This window comes from Lolium rigidum, chromosome 7 (assembly GCF_022539505.1).
Source record: "Lolium rigidum isolate FL_2022 chromosome 7, APGP_CSIRO_Lrig_0.1, whole genome shotgun sequence".
NCBI classification, from domain to species: domain Eukaryota; kingdom Viridiplantae; phylum Streptophyta; class Magnoliopsida; order Poales; family Poaceae; genus Lolium; species Lolium rigidum.
This window is the reverse complement of record NC_061514.1, coordinates 35,415,615-35,439,120: the sequence shown is the minus strand read 5'-3', so window position 1 is coordinate 35,439,120 and position 23,506 is coordinate 35,415,615. Positions and strand designations below refer to the sequence as shown.

The 23,506-nt window shown below is 48.9% G+C and overlaps 2 protein-coding genes across 2 annotated transcripts; one reads left to right on the top strand and one right to left on the bottom strand.

Annotated features, from left to right (window-relative positions):
• The first annotated feature begins 4,022 nt into the window (after window positions 1-4,022).
• On the top strand, window positions 4,023-7,555 carry LOC124675302 (tyrosine-protein phosphatase non-receptor type 23-like). Its single transcript, XM_047211366.1, has 6 exons — window positions 4,023-4,711; window positions 5,694-5,799; window positions 5,914-6,085; window positions 6,189-6,364; window positions 6,967-7,103; window positions 7,234-7,555. The coding sequence occupies exons 1-5, from the start codon at window positions 4,038-4,040 to the stop codon at window positions 7,084-7,086; spliced, it is 1,248 nt and encodes a 415-aa protein (XP_047067322.1). The 5' UTR covers window positions 4,023-4,037; the 3' UTR covers window positions 7,087-7,103; window positions 7,234-7,555.
• Window positions 7,556-11,148: 3,593 nt separating this feature from the next.
• On the bottom strand, window positions 11,149-13,633 carry LOC124676081 (myb family transcription factor PHL5-like). The gene is made up of 8 exons (XM_047212164.1): window positions 13,577-13,633; window positions 12,706-13,480; window positions 12,517-12,593; window positions 12,370-12,418; window positions 12,113-12,164; window positions 11,933-12,002; window positions 11,657-11,803; window positions 11,149-11,623 (listed from the first exon to the last, which is right to left on the bottom strand). Exons 2-8 carry the CDS (start codon window positions 13,451-13,453, stop codon window positions 11,519-11,521), a joined length of 1,248 nt encoding a protein of 415 aa, XP_047068120.1. The 5' UTR covers window positions 13,454-13,480; window positions 13,577-13,633; the 3' UTR covers window positions 11,149-11,518.
• Between the last annotated feature and the right edge of the window lie 9,873 nt (window positions 13,634-23,506).

Genomic DNA, 23,506 nt, shown 5'->3' with positions numbered 1-23,506 from the left:
TATGAGAACTAATTTCGTTCTCAGTTAGATGATGTTAACAAATTTTAGTTGCAATTCATAACTAGCAAGAATCAAGACGCAAATCAAATGGTGTAAGAATTAACTAAGCACGAAGTTAGTTATCAATCGCTCGCTGGGAGTTAGATCCACACATGTAAATTCGTGGACCACTTCCCATAAAATTATTTTCCATCGGCTGGGGTATGTTCCGTGCCAGCACTTTGCCGTGGTCGTTTCTGTTTCGATATCCCTCAATTTCTTTTCCGTCTTGTACCATGACCCGGCCCGATTTGATTCAGCAAAGGCAAGTACTAGTCCATAAATAAACTGAGATCCTCACCGTCGTCACGATTAGGGGCAGATGGCACGCCCTCGAGTGTCCGCGCTCCCAAGGGAGATGCTGCAGGAGATCCTCCTGAAGCTGCCCACCGCGGACATCCTCCGGTGCTGCTGCGTCTGCACGCTGTGGCGCAGCGTCGTCCGGAACGCTTCCTTCCAAAAGCTCCACGCAGCCAGATACGTCGGCGCCGACAAGGATCTCGCGTTGCTCGTCTCGGAGAAGTGCGAGCCCGGCGGCTGCTACGAGGCGGGCGTGTTCGACGTTTCGTCGGGAAAGATCATGTGCAGCGTCGCCAAAGCCCCAGGCTACCGTCTCGCAAACCTCTGCAACGGGTTCATCTGCTTCGCGCCCCGCAGTGGCGACTTGCCGGCGGTCGTCTGCAACCCCGTGACCGGCCAGGAGGCTGAGCTTCCCGAGGCGCCGTCCCTCGGAGGGCTAGGACTGGGACGACGCCATGTGTTCGCCTTGGGATTCAGCCCGCCCACCAACGAGTACAAGCTGTTCCGGCTTTCCTCCTCGATGGCTGATGATGAGAGCACCGTGGACGTGTGCACCTTAGGCGACAGGCGGGGGTGGCGCCAACACCCGCACGTGTTCCCGCATCGCCCGGTAGACGATGGCTCGCCGCCGGTGTTCGTCGGCGGCACGCTATACGTGGTGACGTGCAGAGGGGACAGGAACAAGAGGCCCGACAGGATATTGCAGATCGATGTGGCGAGCGAGGAGCACCGCACTGACCGTCTTCCGGATTTCGAGGAACCCGTGGATGACGTGCGGGTGAGCGTCTTTGAGCTGAGCGGGCAGCTGTGCCTCGCCGTCAACACGGTGAAGTGGTATCGCCCAAAGCTCGTCTTCTGGGTCATGGCGGTGGGCAGCAACGAGGAAGGGTGGCACCGGCGCTACAGCTTAGAGTTAGACGCCAACCTTACACGCGGCGGCACCATGCAGTACGACTACTATAGCAACCTGCCGAGGGGTGCGTGGCTTGACGACGATGGGATGCTGTGCTACAGGGTTGGTGACACCTTGTACATGTACGACACCAACGGATACTCGCGGTGTCCCCATGTTCGTACTCTGAACTGGGACGAGCAGCTCCAGCTCCCGGCGACCGGCGAGCCACCATCGGATGACCGATCATGGAATGTCTGCGGGGGCTATCGTCCAACCCTGCTCTCGCCTCTCACCCTTGTGTCGCCGCCATCAGAAGAGAAATTTGAGCACATCTTGCTGCGTGCGCTGCGATCTCACAAATCAAAACAACGACCACGCTCTGCGCCATCCGGTTGTCTCACATGTTGGAACCAGCGAGCTGCCAAGAGGATACGTTGTACGAGATGAAGCAGCAGCTGCTAGCAGTTTATCCTGATGTCTGAAGGTGGTGCCTCGGAACTTGGTTTTGGATTAAAAAAACCTGAGATTGACCTATATTTGGACCCGTCATCAGTGCCTCACGTCCGGTGATTCTTTCTTAATGCTTATTTTAGATGTTTGCATTGGGGAGCTAGGTACTGTATTGGGTTGAATGTGATATTGAGAGCGAATGTCAATATTTCTGTTTGAATGTGTTAGATATTCGAAACCAAGAGTAGATATGAAGTTCAATGCTAAATGTTGTTTGGATGGTAAAAGTGATGCATTTCGGTCCTAGGACAATTCGATCATTAATTCACTGTGTTTTGTACACAACAGCCACAATATTTTGAGAACACTAGAGAGTCAGCGCTACGGGGATATTGTTTCACTGGCAACAACAAGCAACGATATGTTGAGAACACTAGATACCAACAATAATATTCTTGAATAGTTTGACAACATAATATCAAGTTCCATGTATAATCCATCATAAGCGACCACATCAAGATAATACAAGCCCCAATCATACACACTACATAATCTCATAGGAGTAAAATTGCAAGTTCTTAGGTAAGCAAGCACAAATGGCAAGCTCTCAACACAACAAGCAAATGTGACATGAACCAAACCAACATCAGCAGCCATTGTTTTCGAGTCTCCGTGGGGAGCTCCAGAAAAAAGGGATAGAGGAGGAAGACATGACGTCATAGCTCATGGGAGGGGAGCGCGGGGTTGTGTAGCTACAAACTTCGCCAGACAACAGACACCTATGCTCGAGAGGTGGGTGTATCGACCGTCGGAGCAAACTCGAATCCTGCACATAAAAATGGCATATATGCGAGGGGCGTGAGAGAGAGAGAGAGGCAACAATGCTGTAGTTATGGACATTCTGTTACGAAAACAAACTTATGTGATTGCGTGGGCACAGTTAGTTGGTTCAAATCCTTTTACCTCCCATGATTTCATGGCTGGTATGCAATGATTCTTCCCACATGTACCTGTAATTGATTTATGTAAGACGTAGCCCGTAGGTGTAGCATTACTGGTGAGGAAGGTGGGGCGGGAGTCCGATAGCTCCGTTCCCAGCCAGAGAAGGATGGCGGGAGGGCACACAAGAGTACCTCTGCCGCCTTCGATGCTAGGTTTCCGCCAGCAAGTTTCCCCATGCAAGTAGAGGGAGGAGGAGAGCGAAGCGGTGCGGTAGTGCGAGTAGCGAGCGAATACATCCCAATCTCCAGCCCAATCCGTCGACAGTTGCTCCTCTCTTTTTTGGCCATTCCGGCCCGGGGTAGATACCGAGTCCGAACGCCCAACTGCGGTACGAAGACCCACCAAACAGACGAAATCGTGGTATTTGGGTCCAGACGTCCCGAACGTACAATACCAAGGCCAAAGCAAGCATCCAGACGAGCCGTAAGAATTGTCTACTTTTTTTTTAGTTTAGTTTTATTATTCCGCTGGAGTACAACCTCGAGGCATTCATTCAACACTGGGTTTTATTTTCCGCCAGATCGATCGCCCATTTCGAATAACAAAATTTAAAATATGGTCTGTAGTTTGTAGACAGGGGTTTAGGTTTAGGATTTTGAATAGCGAACAACATGCGATTATATTGCGTGTCAATTTTTTGGAGTTGGTGCACACATGTAGTAAATTAATTTGTCCGGTAGGTCCCATAGGCATAGAGTAATGTTTTTTTTGTTGTTGAGACTAGCATAGAGTTATGTAGCAGAGCCTCTTTTCTTGGAGCAAGGATTCGGGGGAAGAGCAGCCCACGGGCCCTAGCCTTTGGGGCACAAACAGAGACGCGAGCACATCGAGCCCACGCTATAGCCTCGGCCCAGCTCAGGCCTGTAGCAGCACGATCCCATCTTCTCCGTGCAACCGTAGACGGACACGTCCCGGCGGGCCCACCCTTGCAGAAACGCGCCCGACGCCCACTCAACAACCGCATCCAAACCCGAGGGCACACCCGTCATTCCTCACCTCACCTTCCTCTCCTCCTCTCGACACGCATCTCATCCCCACCCCACTCCCTGACACGTGGGCCCGTTGAACCTGGGACCCAATCGCCAGCGGCCCGCGTCGGCAGTGCGTGCAGCGGGGCCGCAGTCGTTTTCGTCATCCCCTCCCGACGATTGGAAACCCTACTTAACAAAACAGATTAGCAGAGGAGAGAGAAAGTCTCATCAGGAGAGAGAAAGATAGAGAGAGGAGCGGGGAGAGAGAGAGGCCAAGCTGCAGAGACAGAGAGGGGAATCACGCTCGCGAGCGAGGTTTTTGGCGGGCGAGATTTGAGTTTTTTTCTCCTTCTTCCCGCGCGCCCACCGGCCGGCCAGCCATGGTGTCGGACCAGGAGATCGCCGGCTGCGTGGAGTCGCTGCTGCGGGGCGCGCTCGAGGCCGGGGAGACCACCGCCTCGCTCGCCGCCGTGCTGCAGCGGGCGCAGGCGCAGCTCGGGGTCGACCTCTCCCACAAGGCGCCCTACATCCGCGACCAGATGGACCTCTTCTTCGGCCCACGCCTCCAGCCCCCGCCAACCCCCAAGCCACACCACCAACCCACTCCCCCGCCGCCGCCCCCCGCCGCCTCCTCCCCGTCCCCCTCCACGCTCCTCCAGTCCCAGCCGCCGCTCCCCCAGCTCCAGCAGCAGCAGCCGCAGCTCCAGCTCCCGCTCGACTTCCAGCAGCAGCAGCAGCAGTTCGCCGCCGTGATGCAGCCGCAGTACATCTACCAGACCATGCCGCCGCCGCAGCAGCTCACGCCCGTCCTCTCGCCCGCCGTCTCGGCCACCAACGTCTCCGCGGTCTCCCCGCAGCCGCCCGTCCCGGCCATGGCCTTCTACCCGCCGCCGCCGCTCGCCTTCCGCTACACCAACGCCCTCGCCGGGGTCGCCGCCGGCGGGACAGTCTCCTTCCAGCAGCCGCCGGGACCCGGGGCTGGGGTTGCCGTCGGGGGCATGGCTTCCCCCACCGCCGCGCCAGCACCGGCCGGCGCCGACAACAGCAAGGAAACGTGAGATTTTTATCGAATTAGGGTTTTCTTCCCCTAATTTCAGTCAATTGACGCACTGCCACATCTTACTGAATTGCGCCGCAACCCTGATAATTGGGCATTTAGCTGGTCGATTCATTTGGTAAGCGTTGCCAATTGTATGGATATCAGCTTCAACTGCTTGTTGCTAATCTCGATTCGTCAAATGGTAAATTCATGCTTAGGTCTATGGGCTCAGTATCTTACTATGTGCAAATCTGTTGTCTGTCCACTCTGTAGACATCGTTTGCTGATGGTTTAGTAGTCTGGTGTTCAGCAGCTCATTGTTATGGCTGATTGGCACAGTAGCAATTTGTTTGTTTATTTCAGTCGTGGATTTTGTGCCATATTTCACATCTAGGGCTTCAAGTTCAGGAAAGAGTTAAGCTTTATTGTACATACTACAAATTAAGATGTCTGTACTTGATCCTTTTTTGGGAAAAAAAAAGGCTGTACTTTGATAGTTCTTTTCAACGGTGGAATCTCCTTCAGCTTTCTTGCAAGAAACTGAATGTAGCCTCCTGCTCTTTTGTCTGTGTTAACTCTTGTTTGCTGCCTAACCTGATTTGGATTAAATGGTCCCAGCCAATAGGCTAGACTTGTCTCTTCCAAACACATACAATGGAGAGGGGGTCCAGCAATAAAACGGCACAACAAATACACTTTAGTTTTTCTAATGTCTTGGATGAGTATATATATGGTAGCAGCTTTTCATGCACATGCCAGATTATGCTATATTCTCTACTTTTGTTCTTTGGATTTGTGTTTCACTTTTTTTTTCTGTCTGACTTGATACATAGGTTGTACTAGTATTAGGATATGCCTTTTGAGTTATTCTGCTAATGGACCTGGTCCAATCTATTCCACTTGAAAATATATATTGACTTAATGCTGCATGTAGTGGTCATGGAATTCACTTATGCACGTAAACTGATTGGTGTGACATGTTTATAACTCTTTGCAGTGGCGCTAAGCGGAAAAGAGGTGGGCCTGGTGGCTTAAACAAAGTTTGTGCTATTTCACCTGAACTTCAGGCTGTTGTTGGCGATACTGCCATGTCAAGAACTCAGGTACTTCCAATTTCTTGACAAGCTTAGATCAGAAAATAACATCTGATTTCTTTCCCTTGACTAACTTCTCCCATGACCCACTTCTGAATATTTAGCATTGTACTCTTCATTCAGATTGTGAAGCAGTTATGGGCATATATCAGGCAGAATAACCTTCAGGATCCTGATGATAAAAGGAAGATCATTTGCAATGATGAACTTCGGATCGTTTTTGAAACTGATGCCACTGACATGTTTAAGATGAACAAATTGTTGGCCAAGCATATAACTCCTCTTGACCCAACAAGTACATGCTTTTGTTTCCTATTTATCTACATTTGCCTGATAATATACATCTGTATTTAATTTTATATTTTGGAGTTCTCAAATATATTGTTTTGATATTGCAGAAGAAGCAAAAAAGTTTAAGGCGCCCAGTCCAGCTCCTCAACAAATGCCTCCTGTTAATCAACCCTATGTGGTTGTTTCTGATGCACTAGCCAAATTTATTGGTGTTCAAGGAACAGTGCCTCATGACGATGCCCTTAAGTATCTTTGGGATTACATTAAAGCAAATCAGCTTGAGGTATGGATGTGTCTTAGCTTTTTTTTGTAGGCTACTGATATGTTCTTTGCTTGGAGATACATATTGAATGAATCTACTGAAAACATTTTCTGCTTTGAAAACCACTGCTCAGGAGTAAATAGCACCAGAACTAATTAATAATCCACTAACTTCTTTGAAAACCACTGCTCAGGAGTAAATAGCATAAGAACTAATTAATAATCTGTAATTCTTCTCTTTCTCCTGCGGTAAATCATCGAAATATAATGCCTTTTATGCTAAAGTAGCTGGGTGTAATGTTGTAGTAGCGTGTCTTGGGGAAAGATACCAAGTTGATGTGTTCTTACTCCTCCCCACTGGAAAGATACCAAGTTGATGTTGCTGCCTGATCATCTGGATATGTTGCAATTATTGTTTGGCTTTGGAATGTAGATTGTGGTTTGGAACTGCATCCATCTCAAAAGTTTTATATACAGGAAGCAACTTTGTTGAATTAAATGACCAGTTTCAGAATAGTAGCAGAATTTTACATTTTTGGAGCATATATTTTTCAATAAAGTAGTGGCAGAAATTTTTCCTACCGTACTTCCCTGTCCCATTATGTTCTCTTTTATTGTGCGTAGGATGCTCCGAACGCATCAATATTATGTGATTCCCAACTTCAAGAGCTGTTCGGCTTGGAGAGCATTCCTGCTTCAGACTTATCAGAGTTGCTTTCGCACCACTTCATCCAAAGGACATAGCATATCCTCATTAACTGGTTAGAATTCTCGCTTTCTTCCTTTTTCCAGTGCCAGTGGACAATAGCTAATTGATTTACTTGAAGCCTTTCCAGATTTTCCTACTTGTGCATTGGTTTCACTTTGTTGTGCTTGCTGTCCATGCTGCAGATCTAGGATTGCAGCGGTGCCAGATAGGCCTAACTTTACACAGTATGGTGTTCTTGACAAAATGGACAGCGTAGCATATGTATCTATCTCTCCAGCGTTCTGGATTATGGATTTGCGTCGGATGAAGACAGATTATTTGTGGTAGCCTGCAAGTTGCTATGTGTAAAAGGCTACTGCCCAGTATTTGGTGTAACCTCTACTGAATTGTTAGATTTTAGTTTCCTAGTGTCAAAATATCTTGGCTGACTATGTAAAAGTTCAGCTTTATATTTGAGTGCCAGATTGAGATCTTATTTTCTGAAAAGGGTGTATGTTTACTGAATGTGTTTGCTATGTTTCTGAATGTGCCAATTAGGCAATTAACATATATCAGGTTCACCGCGACGCATGACTTGGTTATAGTTTAGCCTGTTTAGGTAGAGCTATTGAATCTGAAGAACTTGAGATGCACAGATTTTGTGTTGGGTTCCTGATTATTTTAACTTTGCAGCTGTTTAAAATTTACGTTATTTTGACCCTTTTTTTTTATCCTGTACAGCGACACGTCTAGTTCTCCACATTTCAAGTTCCCATGGTCTCAGAATAATATTGTCCAGGATTGTTGCACCAGGGCACCATGCCTACCATCACACTGATCAACCTGGCCACGCCCACCGGCGATATGCTCACCCTCCTGCCGATCCCCTGCGCCGGCATGTTCAGGCGCCACAACATGTGGTGCTCTGGTAGGAGCTGGCACCAGGCCTACAGACTCGGCTACCACCACGCGACGGGGCAGTACAAGGTGGTGCACGTTCCATGCTTCTTCAAGATCAGACACACGCTCTAGGTGTTCACGCTAGGGGAGGCGTCCTCGAGGGAGGTTCCGGCCCCTCCTGCCGCGAGGTGCAAGCTGGAAGCTGGTCTCGTCAGCGCCAACGGGGCAACGTACTGGGTCACGAAGTCGGATGGATCATGCGAGAGAATCATGTCTTTCGACCTCGAGAGCGGCAGGTGACCTGCACCAAACCATTGCCCAACTCGGCCAGGTTTAGACCCATCTGCCAGTTGAGCAAGACGCAGCGCAGGCTGAGCATAGCAGTTGCAGCTACCGACGACAGCGGCTATCACAGTGGGTATAGGAACATCGAGGTATCTACATTACTCTTCTTCTCTCCATTAAGTTTGTTGAACCCTCTTAGACAATTTGAGTATTAATTGATCTCAAACATGATCGTTGCAGGTGTGGATCCTCAAGTGCAGGGGGAAAGAGCACACCTGGATCCACCAATTCACCTTACACTTTGCCTTGCTCGGGCCATCAACACACTTGGCGCGGCCAAACTTCATTCACGGTCCCGACAAGCATGTCCTAATGGTTGATGGCCTGAAACTGCAACAATACCTCAGTCGACCAATCCCCAGGGGACTGGGCACAGGTCCAGCACCGCCGTCCAAATTACCTATATTTTCGGCTATAGGACAACTAAACGTATGTTGGGCGATATTTGCCAGACATTCGCGTACATCAGGAACACGGATTCGTTGAGTGTGTATAAGCGTTGGTGACCAACTATGAATGGATTAGAATATCCGTTGCAATGCTGGTTTGAGACTGAACTAGTCCCGAATGCTCCTTTTTTTCAAATGTCTTTGTGATGAGCCACGGTTGTTATATTATAACTTTTTTTTATCGCTTCTTATGTTTTTGTGGTTGCCATTTCCTTGCATAGATAAAGAATGCTCTCAAACTATTTCAGGGAACCAAACGACACTCTTGCATTGACATGACATTGCAGTAAGCACTCTCTTTCTCTGAATCCAAAAATTTCACTTGGAATTGTCATTTCTGTGTGTTCCTATTTCACTTGGTATGAATCATGCCCCTATTTTCTTACAAATCATGTGCACGTGAAATCTGCGTGGCTCAAAAGTATATAATGAAACCAAATTCTCTATTCGCACAATTTGGTTTTTATATGGTTGGAAAAAACGCAAACGGTTATCCTGGATGCATGTACTAATGATGGATCGGGGCTATCACTAGCATAGCAAGCATCCATGGACCAAAGTACAGTTTTTTTTTCTTCTGTTTGGCAGATCTATTTAGAGGGGTCGCACTTCACTGGGCTCTGCTGCTACTGACGGACGGAAGCTAAACTTTGTCGTCGTCGTCCGTCGCCATGATGACAAGGTCGACACTGCCGTCCGGCTTGGACAACCCCGCCGTGTTATTCCGGCTCGCCTGGAGCTGGTCGTCAAACATCTTCTGCAGCCTCCTGCCCTGCTCCTCTATCCTCACCTGCAGACTTCGCTGTATCTGCAGCCAACACACACCAAAATTTATGTTCCTATTTTGCATTTATTCTAACAAGTCATTTTTATTGCGGCGATCTTTTTCTTCCAAAAGACATTTGTGATCGTATATGTTCTAGGCCGTGATCTCGAAAAATGGTACCCTTTTGGAATATATACACAGCACCTCGAGCTGCTCATGCAGGCGACGTTGCACGTCCAGCTGGACGCGTAGTGCTGCCGTGATGTGCACTCCACTGCCAAAAAATAAACGTAGAAGATGACTGCTATTAGTAATGCTAATACTATGTGTTATGACACATCATGAGCACATGCAATTCCGTTAAGATCTACTTTAAAGCCAGCTAGAGAAATACGTTGTCATGCCCAGATTCTGCGTGTCGCCCATCTCCTCGTGTTGTTTCTCTGCAATTCGACGGTAGGATGAGCACATGTGTCAGTGCCCCGTTGATTGATGCCATGATAGTAAGCATGCTAATAACCAACACCGGAATCAGCTACGGAAGTCTTGAAACAAAAAAATATGGAGATTCTGATCAGCCAAACAGCCGCCCCCTCCGATGAAGCCGCCCGAGGAGGAGGAAGGTAGCACACCAATGCAAACTGGAATAAGGAATAGTTTCCTTACCCATATGTCCAGAGCAGTAACTTCAAGAAGGATCACCCATTCACATCCACACGAGCCATGGAAACTTCCAGCAAGTCAACCAAAAATCTTTCCCTCTCTCCGTATAATCTTTCCCTCTCTCTGTATATGTGTCTGAATTCACACTGTACCCGGGGGAACGACTGGAATCTGCAGGAGAATTGGGAGGGAAGAATGGGGCGCACTTTGCTATCTTCCCAAATCGAATATGATCAGCTTCTGTGAGTGGGGGAGCTCCAAATGGGAAGACGAGAACATAAAGATGCAGAGATAGAAATATATACCGGAACCAAGCATGTCAGACAAGTGAGTAGGACACAGTTAGCCACTTTGGAGATTTCACCCACTCCTTATTATCATTGCCTGGGCTGCCTTGGCACTTAGTCTACATCTTTAGGCTCTACATTTGTATGTTGATTACCTTCTTTCTTGCTTATCTTTTGATATCCCAACAAGGGCTGGATGGACATCCAAGATTGTGCATAGAATTGTATATTAAAAACAGACCCTATTCGTCGATACAAGCTCGGAAGATGATGTGCTGGGGGATGGGTCTAGCACGGCCCAATATCTCATCAGTGGGGCTCACCCGAGCTGGATTCATCAAGAACCTAGGGCTGCGGGGTTGATGCTTCCATTGCTGAAAGTGTATACCAATGTATTTTGGGATTTTTTATTGTTGCAAACAATGTTTTAATTTGCTGCCAGGTTGCTTGTCCTTTGCTGCACATACATCATACGACATGTTGTAATAACTTTGTGTGTCAGTTTGAGATGTTGTCTTCATGCCATGAAGTTCGCTTTCGTGTTGTTGTATTTGTTGCTTATTCATCTTTTATATGTTGCAGTCGATTATCCACGAAGATTTTCCTGCTGTTTAATGAGACATGCTGCATACATTGACTTTTTCTACATAGGCGTGCTCTAAATGTTAGAGCATTTTGACACTAATTCGACACACCACGGAACAAAAATGTTGCAAATGATGTTGTATTCAATCATAACAAAACTATGTATGCATGGTAAAGTTTTGATATTTGCATTGATTTTACGGTCTAAAACTCACACTTAAGTGAGATCCGACGACTTTCCAGTCGCTGTGATGATTTCAGCCGACGGCTTGAAATTTTTACAGCTCTGATGACGAGATGGCGCCAACTGAGAAAGAACTTGTGGGTCCTGCGCGACAGCTTCAGATTCAACAAAGAAAGCTCGGACAGCTCAGTCCTTCGCATCGTGCGCATCGATTGCCATACATCGTGAACTACACCGGCACACCATCTGTCAAAAACTAAGGCTGGACTACATGGCTGGACTACAGAGGAGGTGTCGCGATTCACTAGACTAGAACTCGTCGCCATCGTAGCTGCCCTTACCGACGGACAGCAGGTGTACTTCGTCCTCATCATCGTCGTCGATGACGATGTCGACGAACACAGGGTCCTTCTGCTCTGTCGGCCGGCCGACGATGTCGACGATCACCTGTTCCTCCTGCTCTCTCGCCGGGAAGACGACGTCCGTCGCCGGCGAGCAGCTGGCCACGTTCCTGCTGGCCTTGAGCTGGTCCTCGAACATCTGCTGCAGCCTCTTGCCCTGCTCCTCGATCCTCACCTGCAGCTTCCGCTGTATCTGCAGACAAACAATCGTGTTACAGAGATCATATAGACCGACTCACCGACCGATCCGATTAGTCGAATCCCTCAGAGAAACAATCGTGTTACAGAGATCATATAGACCCTTTTGGCAATGGCATAGTACCTCGAGCTGCTCGTGGAGGCGGCGCTGCACGTCGAGCTGGACACGAAGTGCTTCTGTGATGGGCATCCCACTGCCAAAAAAAGAGGCTTCAGTGTGTGTTATGCGGCATGACACATCAGGAGCAACATGATGTGCGTTCCGTGTATGACGGATCCAAATGAAAGGTGAGTAGAAAGGTACGTTTTCAGTCCCGAATTCAGCGTCGTGTCGCCCATCCTCTCGTGCTGTTTCCCTGCGATTCGACAACAGAACGAATGAGGACATGTGTCACTGCCCGGTAGGATGCATGGATTGATGAACGGACAGGAATGCAAAAAAAGAAAAAAAGCATTCGAATCAAGGGTAATTGCTGAAGCTAATAGTTGACCAAAATAGATGCTTCTATGTGTCTGAACTCTGAAACCTGAACTGATTTTTTGAGTTGATGTTTAGTATACCTTCGGATGGTGAAGATGGTGGTGGCATGCACTTCGCCGTTCGGTATTTCTGTCGACGAAGAAGAGGATTGTATAGATAGATTAGCATAAAGTAACAAGAAGAAACTGATTGAGAATTCTACACAGTGGCCGAGTTGCTGCAAGCACCTGAAGATGGCTCTTGATGTGGTAGATGGTGAGGACGTCCGAGCTCATCAGCTTCAGGATCCCCTTCGGCGTCGCCCCTGCAAGCGTTGCACGACATGAGAAATACAGAAGCGTTCGGGCATGGCAACATGATGTAGAAGGAAATACAGTACAGTATTTCGGATCAAGAAAGTTCAGAACACTACGCACTGTCTGCGCCGCCGAGCTGGTTCACGCACTCCACGAACCGCTCGTGCAGGTCCTGCGTCCACCGGATGCGCGTCTTACTCGGCGGCGGCGGCGGCGTTGGCGCCGTGCCGCCGTTGCCGTTGCCAGTGGCTAGCCCGCCGCCGCAGGTCGGCCGTGATATGTGGCTCTCCATCTGGCTCTGCAAGCTGCTGCTCGGCGATTGCCGCGCCGCGAGCTTCGCGAACAGCTCGTGATGACGCGCTTGCTCTTGTTGCATCTGCTGCTGCGGCGCCGGCGCCAATGGGAGCTCGGCGGCGTCCCGCCGCTGCTGCGGCCGGACGTAGTACGTCCTCACGGAGGGCGACTGGTCCGCCCCGCGGAGCATCAACGGCGGGTCGAGCGGCCGGTACAGCTCGCTGTCCGGCGAAGACCGGAACGGCGTCGTCGTCGCGGGCGGGAACCTCCCGAGAGGAGCGCAGTCGAACTGCGTCATGCCGAGCAGGTTCTCTGCGGCGAAGAACGCGGCGGTGCTGGAGCCGACGCAGCTCTGCCCGAACGCCGGCCTCGTTAGCGCCGCCGGCGCCGTGTACTCCTCGCGTGGCCAGCCGGCGCCGCCCAGCTGATGAGACGCATAGCTCGCCAGCCCCTGGTAGAACGGTGACGAGAACCCTGGGGAGGACGCAAGAAGCTGCGACGCCGGCAACGGGTCGCGCAGCGGCATCATCGCGTTGCAGTGCTGGTCGTGCAGCTTCATCTTCTTCATGTTCATCTATATATTTCTCCGAGTGTAAATTTACTGAAGAAAAAAAAATCAGTATTAGAAAACAATATCATCATCAATTCATCGATTAATTTCATATAACGAGCTTAAGAGCTCAAGATCGAACATTACGCGAGATCGTCCTGACTGAAACCGCAAAATTTCAATGAAAAAGGAGTTCAAGAAGAGATTTGGGAGGAGGGAAGAAAGATTAGCGCGGCGGTGAGGCTTAAGTAGGCCGCCGCAAGTGCGAGGCTCGATCGGAATCGATGCACCACCGGTCTAGATTCCCGGAGGCGTGGCACGCAACACCATGGGAATAATTCGCCCATGGGCACACCCAAAACCTCCGGAATCGTCAACACGTACCAGCCGTCGCCGCCGCCTAGCTGCCGGCGACGATCGAGCAGGAGCCGAGGGGAAACGAAGCAAGCAAGCAACCAGATTCACGGCAATGCAAGTTGGAAGAAGGAATAGTTTCCTTACCCGAGCAGTAGCTACTTGCAACTGAAAGAATTATTCACATCAATTACAGGCCATGGAAACTTCCTGCAGGTTAACAACAGTATAAACGTGTCTAAGTTCACACTGTATCTATCTGGAGGAAGGATTGGAATCTGCAGGAGGATTGGGAAAGAACAATGTGTGCAGAGGGTCCTCTTCCTGATCATCCCAAATGGAATATGGTCAGCTTCTCTTAGTGGAGGGGTTCCGGATGGGAACAAGTGACAAGAATATAAAGATGCAAACATAGAAATATAAATTGCAGTTTAATCAACCATGTCAGACAAGGGAGTAGGGGACAACTGGCGACTTTGGAGCTTTCGCCCTCTCCTCATTGCCCATTCTTGGGTTGCTAGCATGCCCCTTATGGCTCATCCACCTCAAATTCTCTATGGTGAATCCTTCTGTGCTGCTTGTCTTCTGATATCACAACAAGGGATGAATAGACAGCCTAACTTATGAACCTTTTCTTGGATGTGATGTCAACCTGTGTATCTGTCCGAGACAAGCATGTAAATTACGAGAGCAGCGATGAAAAAAACAAAATGTACAACAAAAAAAATCCGTAAGTTACATGGTACAAATGTGAGCCAAATAAATTGATATTGTTTTTGTTGATAGGTAAGGTCGATTGATTCTTGTTTTGGTTTCATTTGTTCCAACCATCGTCAACAGAAGACGCCTTTTTTATGTTTTATGTTTGGGATTACATTCGACTTGGCGTGTGTAAAAAGACAAATTTTGGTGGTAAAAATAAGGCTTTTCACCAGATTTTTTTTAGACCACACAAAATATCGGTTTTTCGTGAAACTTGACGAACACACATATATTATGGAGATGTAGATGCATAAATTTTTGCCAATTTTTTTCGAAAGTTCAAACTATTTTTTTTTGGTTGAGTGAGCATATGCACCCGGAAGCCGAATTGACTTTCTGCGTAGAAGGCATGAACATTTATATGTGCAATCTTCTCATCTTCTTTGAATCTTACAAGTTATTTTGTAGAACATGGTGTGCACCATTAGAGCCGTTCCTCATCTCTCTATCAAACCCCTAGTTAGATGGTTTGCAGAATAGTTGTGCTCCTAGCCCATCATAGATCAGACCCAAGGTTTTTTTTGTTGTAACCGATTGTGATATCTGTTAGAATTGTTGGTTATTTTTATTGCAAATGAACCTGTAGCAAACAAAAAGGTTGCTTAACCACTTTTTTCGCATTATTTTTTTTAAACATTGAGACACTATTTGCTCAGTAATAAAAATCTTCATGAAAAATGTAGCATTACTTTTCGAAATGTTGCAAAACTTTTTTTGAAATTTTTGTATGATCTACGATTTTCTTTTGCAATAGTGTATTTCTTTGGTACGCGTGTGACAGATTTGTTGAAAATCTTGGAAGTTGCAGATCTATCCTAGGATCCTCACCCAATGGCTTGGAGGACAATCGATGTTTGCCCTGGATCACGCGACTGACGCTTACCACGCCCCCTTCCCCCCAATTAAATTCTATTGGTTAGATGATTAGGATAATAGTTTGTACCCCTAGCCACCATAGATCAAATCTCAGACATGAAACTTTGTTTGTTTCAGTAAATTTGATTATTCTTTCAGCAGGAGTTCGCATTCATGTCGACATCGAGGTGATCTTGGTGACTGGTAATTGCTTCAATCTTGAAGCTCCAAAACTCGAATCCTTAGTAGACGTTGGGTCGTATGTTCATGTATGTGTGCGGCCACATTGTACCCGATGTTCATTCGAAATAATATTTTTCTCGTAAAAATTGTTGGTGCAATGCATTTACAAATATGAATGGGGAATCCTGAATGCCCTCTGAGCTTGCATGGTTAATCCCCAAACCTTGTTCTTTGCACCAACCACTCCCCATTGACCATGACTATCCATTTAATATGCATATCAACTCATGGGATTTTCTCATGATTGGTTTTTATTTAAAAGTAAATGACAGTTTCCCATGAGAAAATAAGTCCATGGATAGATTAACAATTCATTTTCTTGAGTAAAGCAACAATGTACCAAAGTGCCTTGACCTCCAGCTTTGTTTAAGGGGGTATCTCTAACTATTAAGTATGGCCTATTAAGTATTAGAAAAGGGCAAAGATGGCCTATTAAGTATGCTAAATATTGTTAGTTTATTGGGGAATCCATTGGGGCCACTCTGGCCGGCCTTAAGTAAAGGGTTACAGGTGTTTGATGAGCAATGGGCAACTTCCATCTTTGGAATGTCCCTAATTGGACAACAGAATGAGAAATCAATGTCTAAAAGCTGTCTTGTTCGTCCCGCTCAGCATTATACTACAAAACCAATTAATTTAAAGTTAATGCCATCGATTATTGAGGAAACGAGGAAAACCCCTCAAATGGCATGGATTTGTGTGACGAAGAGACTTTGTGCATCAAGTTGTGTTAATTCTAGGAGTACCGAGCACCCTAGAGCACTGCATTGGTTAAGTGTCATCACACAAATATTTATCTACACTACTAGCGTGTGCATTTCGAGCAATTAATAGGTCCTGATTCCACATAAGGGGAACTCTACCATCGACAAGATCGATGCAAGTTCAGATGTGGACGTGCCGATGTCCAAGTTGGGATTGGGTTGGATTAGAGAAAGAAAGAGGAATCTCGTCTGGATATGTATGTCCATAGACTTTTTGGTTGGTGCGGCAGGAGTGCAAGAGGTAGGAGAAGGAAGGCTAGCTCCTGAAACCCTGAAGAGCCATGGCACAGTCAGCCTGCCCGGCTCATTGGCTCCCCGAAACCTTGCACAACATAATTTTAGCTCATCGGATCTGCCGTCGCCACCTCGATCAGTTAAACAACGGGATAAAGTAGTGCCACATGGAGAGACCACAGGTGCCAAGCGTGTCAAGTGTCGACCCCTCATTAGGGCATGGTTATCTTGCCGGATTAGGCATGACATGAGTTCCAAAGCCATGGCATCTTTGGTCGCCGTCATCACAGCTTGGAGATTAGCTTAATTAGTTGGCCTCAATTATTAGTTAAGATTTATAACTTCCCGAGTTTATTTAGGCATGCTGTTGTAAATGACGGGCTTCGCAGCATCAAACTGACATACGACGTCAGGACGACTCGATGGAGCTCCACTCGCCGACCATACCTCTCTGGTCTCTGCCACAACGCGTGCCGATCAGGCATGCCTTTTTTTTGTAGCTGAAAATTTTGGAGAGTAAATAACTAAATATAACAACTAAAACCACAAGACTTCGGTCTATGAATTTTTATAGGACCCGTTTTTTTAGGTTAGAGACAGGCGCACTACCATCTGATTAGGTAGAATAGGTTGTTACGTACTCCTACAAAAAGTGAAGCTTAAAATCAGGATTACAAGATCAAAGTGGCCCTATAAACCACCGCGCCGAATCGGCCAAAATTATCTAATTCCCGTCTCCTGGGTCTTGTGTGCGGGCAAATGCCCTCTACTCAATCTCATCACGAATGAGCGAGGTCACAGAGTCGGGTAGGAAAGCTGCTCTGGTGGTTAGGTTTTTTGTGGTGAAAGTGGAACCAGTCCACCTAGATTTAAGTTCTACCCTTAACTTGGAGGTTTGCATTTATCTAGATTAATTTTACAATTTTACCGGTGTTGTGATTTTAGTGGTAGGGCTCGGTTCCTCGGAGGTATTCATAGAGGTAGGGTATGCGTGCGTTCATAAGGGTGAGTGTACGTGCGTGTTTGTTAACGTCTACATTGTACCATGTTCTCAAAAAATATTACGAAAAACTCTCCTATTTATCTCCTTCCAAGTCCCCCACATGGCATACTCAATCACCCCAATCGCCTTCTTCCGTCTCTCCACAGGGCGCGTAGCGATGGTCTCGTCCCACCGTTGGTTTATGGAACACCCCATGGGTGGGGCAGCCACCCCAATCGCACCACTCCAAGAGAAAATTGTGTCCCGCACCAAAGATGAGAAGTTGCATTCAAGGAGGAGGTGCTGAATCGTTTTGGGATGGATTCTACAAAGCTTACATATCGGGTCATGGGGACATCCCCTGGTCGCCAGATTATCCGCAGTGAGGATCTTCCCATGGATAACTAGCCATGCGAAGAACCGGCATTTCGGCTCCATGAAGCCTTACATACCTTCGTCTCCCCGAAGGGGGTGTAAGAGCATCTCCAGCCGCGTCCCCAAACCGCGCCGGATTGAGCGTTTGGGGGACGTGTTTTGTTCGTGCCGCGTTTGGGGGACGTCGCTCCCCAAACGCCTCCCCCAAACATTTAAAATACTTTTTTTTTGGCTTTTTTATTTCAATTTCCACAAACTAATACATAATTTGGAATCGTGGTTTACACGAAATCACAGTTAGGCACATGGTTTTCCACAAAATAATACATAGTTTGAACCGTCGTGGACACAAATATAAAATTTTGCAAAGAAACTAAACCTAACTAGGCCGTGCATCGAAGGTTTCCTGTGTTCGCTGCTAAGAAAGAACACTCGAGGGCACACCCGGTCACCTAAACCGGAAAATCCAGCGGGAGGATGGTGCCCTTGTTGGTTCTACCGATGAGGCGAACATCCGTAAACCTTCGTGCACGTGTTCGCTGCGAAGAAAGAACACTCGGCCGTCCTCCTCGTCGGTGCTGTCGCCGTGGTAGCCCCGGCGGCACCGCGTCTCGTCGAAGACCTTGACGCTCATGTCCCTGTCGCCGAAGTAGGAGAACAGGAGGATGAAGCCGGCTTGGAGGCTGTGGTGCCGCGCGAACTTCTCCCAGCCGATGTTGAGGTACATCTTGCCGTGCGCGTCGTAGATCACGTCGACGATCCACCGGTAGTAGCCGCACGCAGCCTCCCGCAGATGCATCGTGCGCGGGCGATCGTCGCCGGCGACGTAGTCGGCGAAGGAGTCCGGCAGCCTCTCGGATGCCGCGCGGGTCGCCCTTGAGGACGAGGACGAACTCGAACCGCACGTCCGGCTCCACGTCCATCTCCGACGATGATGAAGTCGGCGGCGTGGAAGGCGACGGCGAGCGTTCAGCTCTGTCGCGGCCACGACCACGACCACGACCACGGCCGCGAGGTCGGCCTCCGCCTCTACCGGACACATCGTCAAGTCTTGTTGAGATGGTGGTGGCTAGGGTTTGGGAGAGAGGCGCTAGGGTTTGTGTGTGAGAGGGACGATGAGAGGCGGCCCTTTTATAGGCCGGAGGGAGGCGGAGGAGCGGTGGCGCGCATTAACGCCGGCACGCGAGCTAGGCGCGACGGGACGCGTCGCTGCGTCGCCGCGGGAACCGCACCGCCGCTGCGTCGCCGCGGGAACCGCACCGTCGCTGCGTCGCTGCGGGAACCGCACCGCCACTAACTTCCGTCGCGAGGTAGGCGACGGTTAGGTTAAAAATTTATTGTGCCGCTGACGAGTCGGCCCCGCCACTCCCCGCCTCGCTTTTCGTTGTGTCCGGCGTCCCCGGTGCGTCCCCTGTGGGACGGGGACGGGGTCGGGGCGCCGGACACCGTATGGGGGCGCGCCGGACAAAAATGGGCTTTGGGGGACGCGACTGGAACGGTTTTTTTGTCCGCCGCGCCCCAAATCCATTTGGGGGACGCTTTGGGGGACGCGGCTGGAGATGCTCTAAGAACCCCCAAACTGAACTTGGCTCTGGTGGTTAGGTTCCTTGTGATGGAACCAGCCCCACCCAGGTTCAAGTCATAGACTTGGCATGAGAGTTTGCATTTACCTGGATTAATTCCAGGATTTGATCGGTGATGTGCTTTCAGTGGTAGGTGACGTGCCCGTCAACAGTGAGGCACAAGTGGTGACTTCTTCAACCTCAAGATATGTCGGCTTGGTCCCTCGGAGGTGCTCATAGGGGTAGGGTGTGCATGCGTTCATATGGGTGAGTGTATGTGCGTGTGTTTATGAGCTTATGTATTGTACCGTGTTATAAAAAAAAATCGAAACACTCTCCTATTTATCTCCTTCCAAGTCCCCCATACGGCATACTCAATCACCCCAATCGCCTTCTTCCGTCTCTCCCCAGGGAGCGTAGCGATGGTTTCGTCCACCGTTGGTTTATGGAACAACCCACGGGTGGAGCAGCCACCCCAATCGCACCACTCTAAGAGAAAATCGTGTCCCGCACCAAAGATGAGAAGCTGCACTCGAGGAGGAGGTGCTGAATCGTTTCGGGATGGATTCTGCAATGCTTAGAGCATGTCTAACAAACCCCTTAAAAGGGCCAAACCCGTATAATAACCGTCGAAATAAGGGGTTGGGCGCTACCTGGCCGTCTAGCAGACCCCGTAAAACAGGCCCCGCATCGATTTTTTACAGTTTTGGCTACGGGGCGGCTCTTCGCCCCTTACTTGTACGGGGCGGGAGGCTGAATACAGGGCCAACCCCTCATCCCATTTCACTAGGGCGCGCGGACATTTCAGCATTCCCAACCGTTTTCCTCGCGCCGCCGCCATAGCCGCCCGCGCGCCGCCGCTGAAAACAGAATATTCCAGAGGATTCTGTTTTACGGGGTGAGGATACGGGGTCTGCTAGCTCGGACGAGTTTTCGGCCGGCGGAAAGTGAATACAGGGCCCTCTACTCGCGTTAAGGGGCAGAAAAATAAGGGGTCTGTTAGACATGCTCTTAGAGCATCTCCAGCCGTTGGGACTCCCCGGGCCGAAATCCGGCACTATTTAGCGCCGGATTGGACGAAAGTTTGGCCCGGGGAGCGCTGAAGTTCCAGCCGTCTCCCCGGTAGATAGCCGAGGTTCGGCGATTTTTAGAGGAAAACATCCCCGGATGCCAAATTTCGTGCATAGTTCGGCAAATTTGACCAGTTTTGCCAACATTTTGCTTATTATTACAAATGAACGTTTATAGTTCAACAAAAGAAGACAAGTTTTCAAACAAATCAAATGGAAACTAGTTGGTGTTTGATACGTCCAAAACGTATCTACTTTCCCGAACACTTTTGCTATTGTTTTGCCTCTAATTTGTGTATTTTGGACGCAACTAACACGGACTAACGCTGTTTTCAGCAGAACTGTTCTGGTGTCTCGTTTTTGTGCAGAAATCCAACTTTCGGGAAAAACCTCGGGATTTTGACGAAAGGGCCTATTTTCCCAGAATACTGACGGAGCCAGAAGGACAAGTAAGGTGGAGGCCCGAGGGCCCCACACCATAGGGCGGCGCGGCCCAGGGGGGGCCCGCGCGGCCCTGTGGTGTGGCCCCCTCGGCCGGCCTCCGACGCCCTCCTTCGGACTACATATTCGCCTCGACCTAAAAACGCACGGGGAGAAGTCGAAGTCGCCAGAAACCCTCCAGAACGCCGCCACATCGCGAAACTCCGTCTCGGGAGCCAGAAGTCTCCGTTCTGGCACTCCGCCGGGACGGGGAATTGGAGGAGATCATCACCGCCATCACCGCCAACGCCTCTCCATCAACCAGCCATGCTTCCCCCATCCATGTGTGAGTAATTCCCCCGCTGTAGGCCGAAGGGGATGGTAGAGATTGGATGAGATTGGTCATGTAATAGCATAAGATTGTTAGGGCATAGTGCCTAGTATCCGTAGATGTTACTTTTATGATATTGTTGCAACTTGTTATGCTTAATGCTTGTCACTAGGGCCCGAGTGCCATGATCTCAGATCTGAACATGTTATTGATTCATGAGGATATTCGTTGTTTATGATCTTACCTGCAAGTTGTATACACATGTCGCTGTCCGGAACCAATGGCCCCGAAGTGACGAAATCGGGACAACCGGAGGGAATGGTAGCGATGTGAGGATCACATGTGTTCACGGAGTGTTAATGCTTTGCTCCGGTACTCTATTAAAAGGAGTACCTTAATATCCAGTAGTTTCCCTTGAGGCCCGGCTGCCACCGTCTGGTAGGACAAAAGATGTTGTGCAAGTTTCTCATTGCGAGCACGTACAACTATAATTGGAACACATGCCTATTGATTGATTAGTACTTGGATACCGTTTTATTATTATCTGCAAATGCCCTGCTATGATTGTTACATGAGTTTCTCTCATCCATGCAACGCCCGTTATCCGTCCCCGTGCCTACAGTATTTTAATCCCGCTGTTTACTAAAATCACTACTGCTGTCTTTGTTACTCTGCTGTCTGTTATTTCACTACTGCTACTCGCTATAAAACTGTTACTACTGATAAACTCTTGCGAGCAAGTCTGTTTCCAGTGCAGCTGAATTGACAACTCCGCTGTTAAGGCTTTCAAGTATTCTTTGTCTCCCCTCGTGTCGAATCAATAAATTGGGTAATACTTCCCTCGAAGACTGTTGCGATCCCCTATACTTGTGGGTCATCAGTGTTGCCTCGAAGCGTCTATATGTGCTCCACCAGATCATCCTGCAGCTGTTGATGCATTGTGGAGTCTCGAATCTCCTGACGCATAGCGATGAACGCAGCCCTCGATGCCATACCTTGGTGGTTAGGCTGTGCAAGAGGACCCTCTCTGTCATATGGTGCATCTAGCTCGCTCGGAGGAACCGGATGCTTCCGCTCATCCTCGATAATCATGTTGTGTGAGCACACACAACAGTTCATCACCTCCCACATCTGATCTTTGGACCAAGTCAAAGCGGGGAACTGGACTACAGCAAATCTCTGCTAGAGGACACTAAATGCACGCTCGACATCCTTTCGGCAAGCTTCTTGTTCCTTGGCAAACTGCTGCTCCTTCAGAAGGCCAGGGCTTGAGATAGTATTCACAAATGTTGCCCACTTTGGATAGATACCGTCTGCAAGATAGTATCCCTTGTTGTACTACCAGCCATTGATCACAAAGTTAACCGGGGGAGCATGACCCTCAACAAGCTTGGAGAAGATCGGCGAGCACTGCAAGACGTTGATGTCGTTGTTGGATCCCGGCATACCAAAGGAGTCCCAAATCCAGAGATCATGGGTAGCCACTGCCTCAAGTATCACATTGCAGCCTTTTTGTGACCCTTGTACATTCCCTGCCAGGCAAACGGACAGTTCTTCCATTTCCAATGCATGCAGTCAATGCTTCCAAGCATCCCTGGAAATCCTCGAGCTTCATTGACAGCGAGGATCTTAGCAGTGTCTTCGACAGTGGGTGATCTCAAGTAGATGTCCCCGAACACTACTATCACCGCCCTGCAGGACCGGTAGAAACAATCAAGGGCGGTGGGCTCCGCCATCCGAAGATAGTCATCGGTAGAATCACCAGGAGCTCCATATGCTAGCATCCGCATAGCCACCGTGCACTTTTGGAGGGCGGAAAACCCTGCCATGCCGGTGCAATCCAACTTATATCTGAAATAGGAGTCGTACTCTCGAAGGGCATAAACAATTTTCAGGAAGAGCTTCCGGCTCATCCTGAAATGATGCCTAAAAACAGCATCATCGTGCAATGGATCGTCGGTGAAGTAGTCGGCGTAGAGCATGCAGTAGCCCTCCATTCGCTGCCTCGGCTTGCACTTCCGGCGACCTGGTGCCGACCCACCACAGCGACCAACGACCTACTCGTCGTATAAGCCGGACAGGCAAGCTAGGATCAGCAGGTGCTCCTCGTCTTGGGCGGCGGCTA

Excerpts from the sequence above, each read along its gene's own strand:
- LOC124675302 (XM_047211366.1), top strand. The coding sequence starts at position 4,038 with ATGGTGTCGGACCAGGAGATCGCCGGCTGCGTGGAGTCGCTGCTGCGG. Across the intron at positions 4,712-5,693 it reads GCCGACAACAGCAAGGAAAC|TGGCGCTAAGCGGAAAAGAG; the intron begins GTGAGATTTTTA and ends AACTCTTTGCAG. Across the intron at positions 5,800-5,913 it reads CTGCCATGTCAAGAACTCAG|ATTGTGAAGCAGTTATGGGC; the intron begins GTACTTCCAATT and ends CTCTTCATTCAG.
- LOC124676081 (XM_047212164.1), bottom strand. The coding sequence starts at position 13,453 with ATGAACATGAAGAAGATGAAGCTGCACGACCAGCACTGCAACGCGATG. Across the intron at positions 12,165-12,369 it reads ACCATCTTCACCATCCGAAG|GGAAACAGCACGAGAGGATG; the intron begins GTATACTAAACA and ends GTCGAATCGCAG. Across the intron at positions 11,804-11,932 it reads GCCTCCACGAGCAGCTCGAG|ATACAGCGGAAGCTGCAGGT; the intron begins GTACTATGCCAT and ends GTTTGTCTGCAG.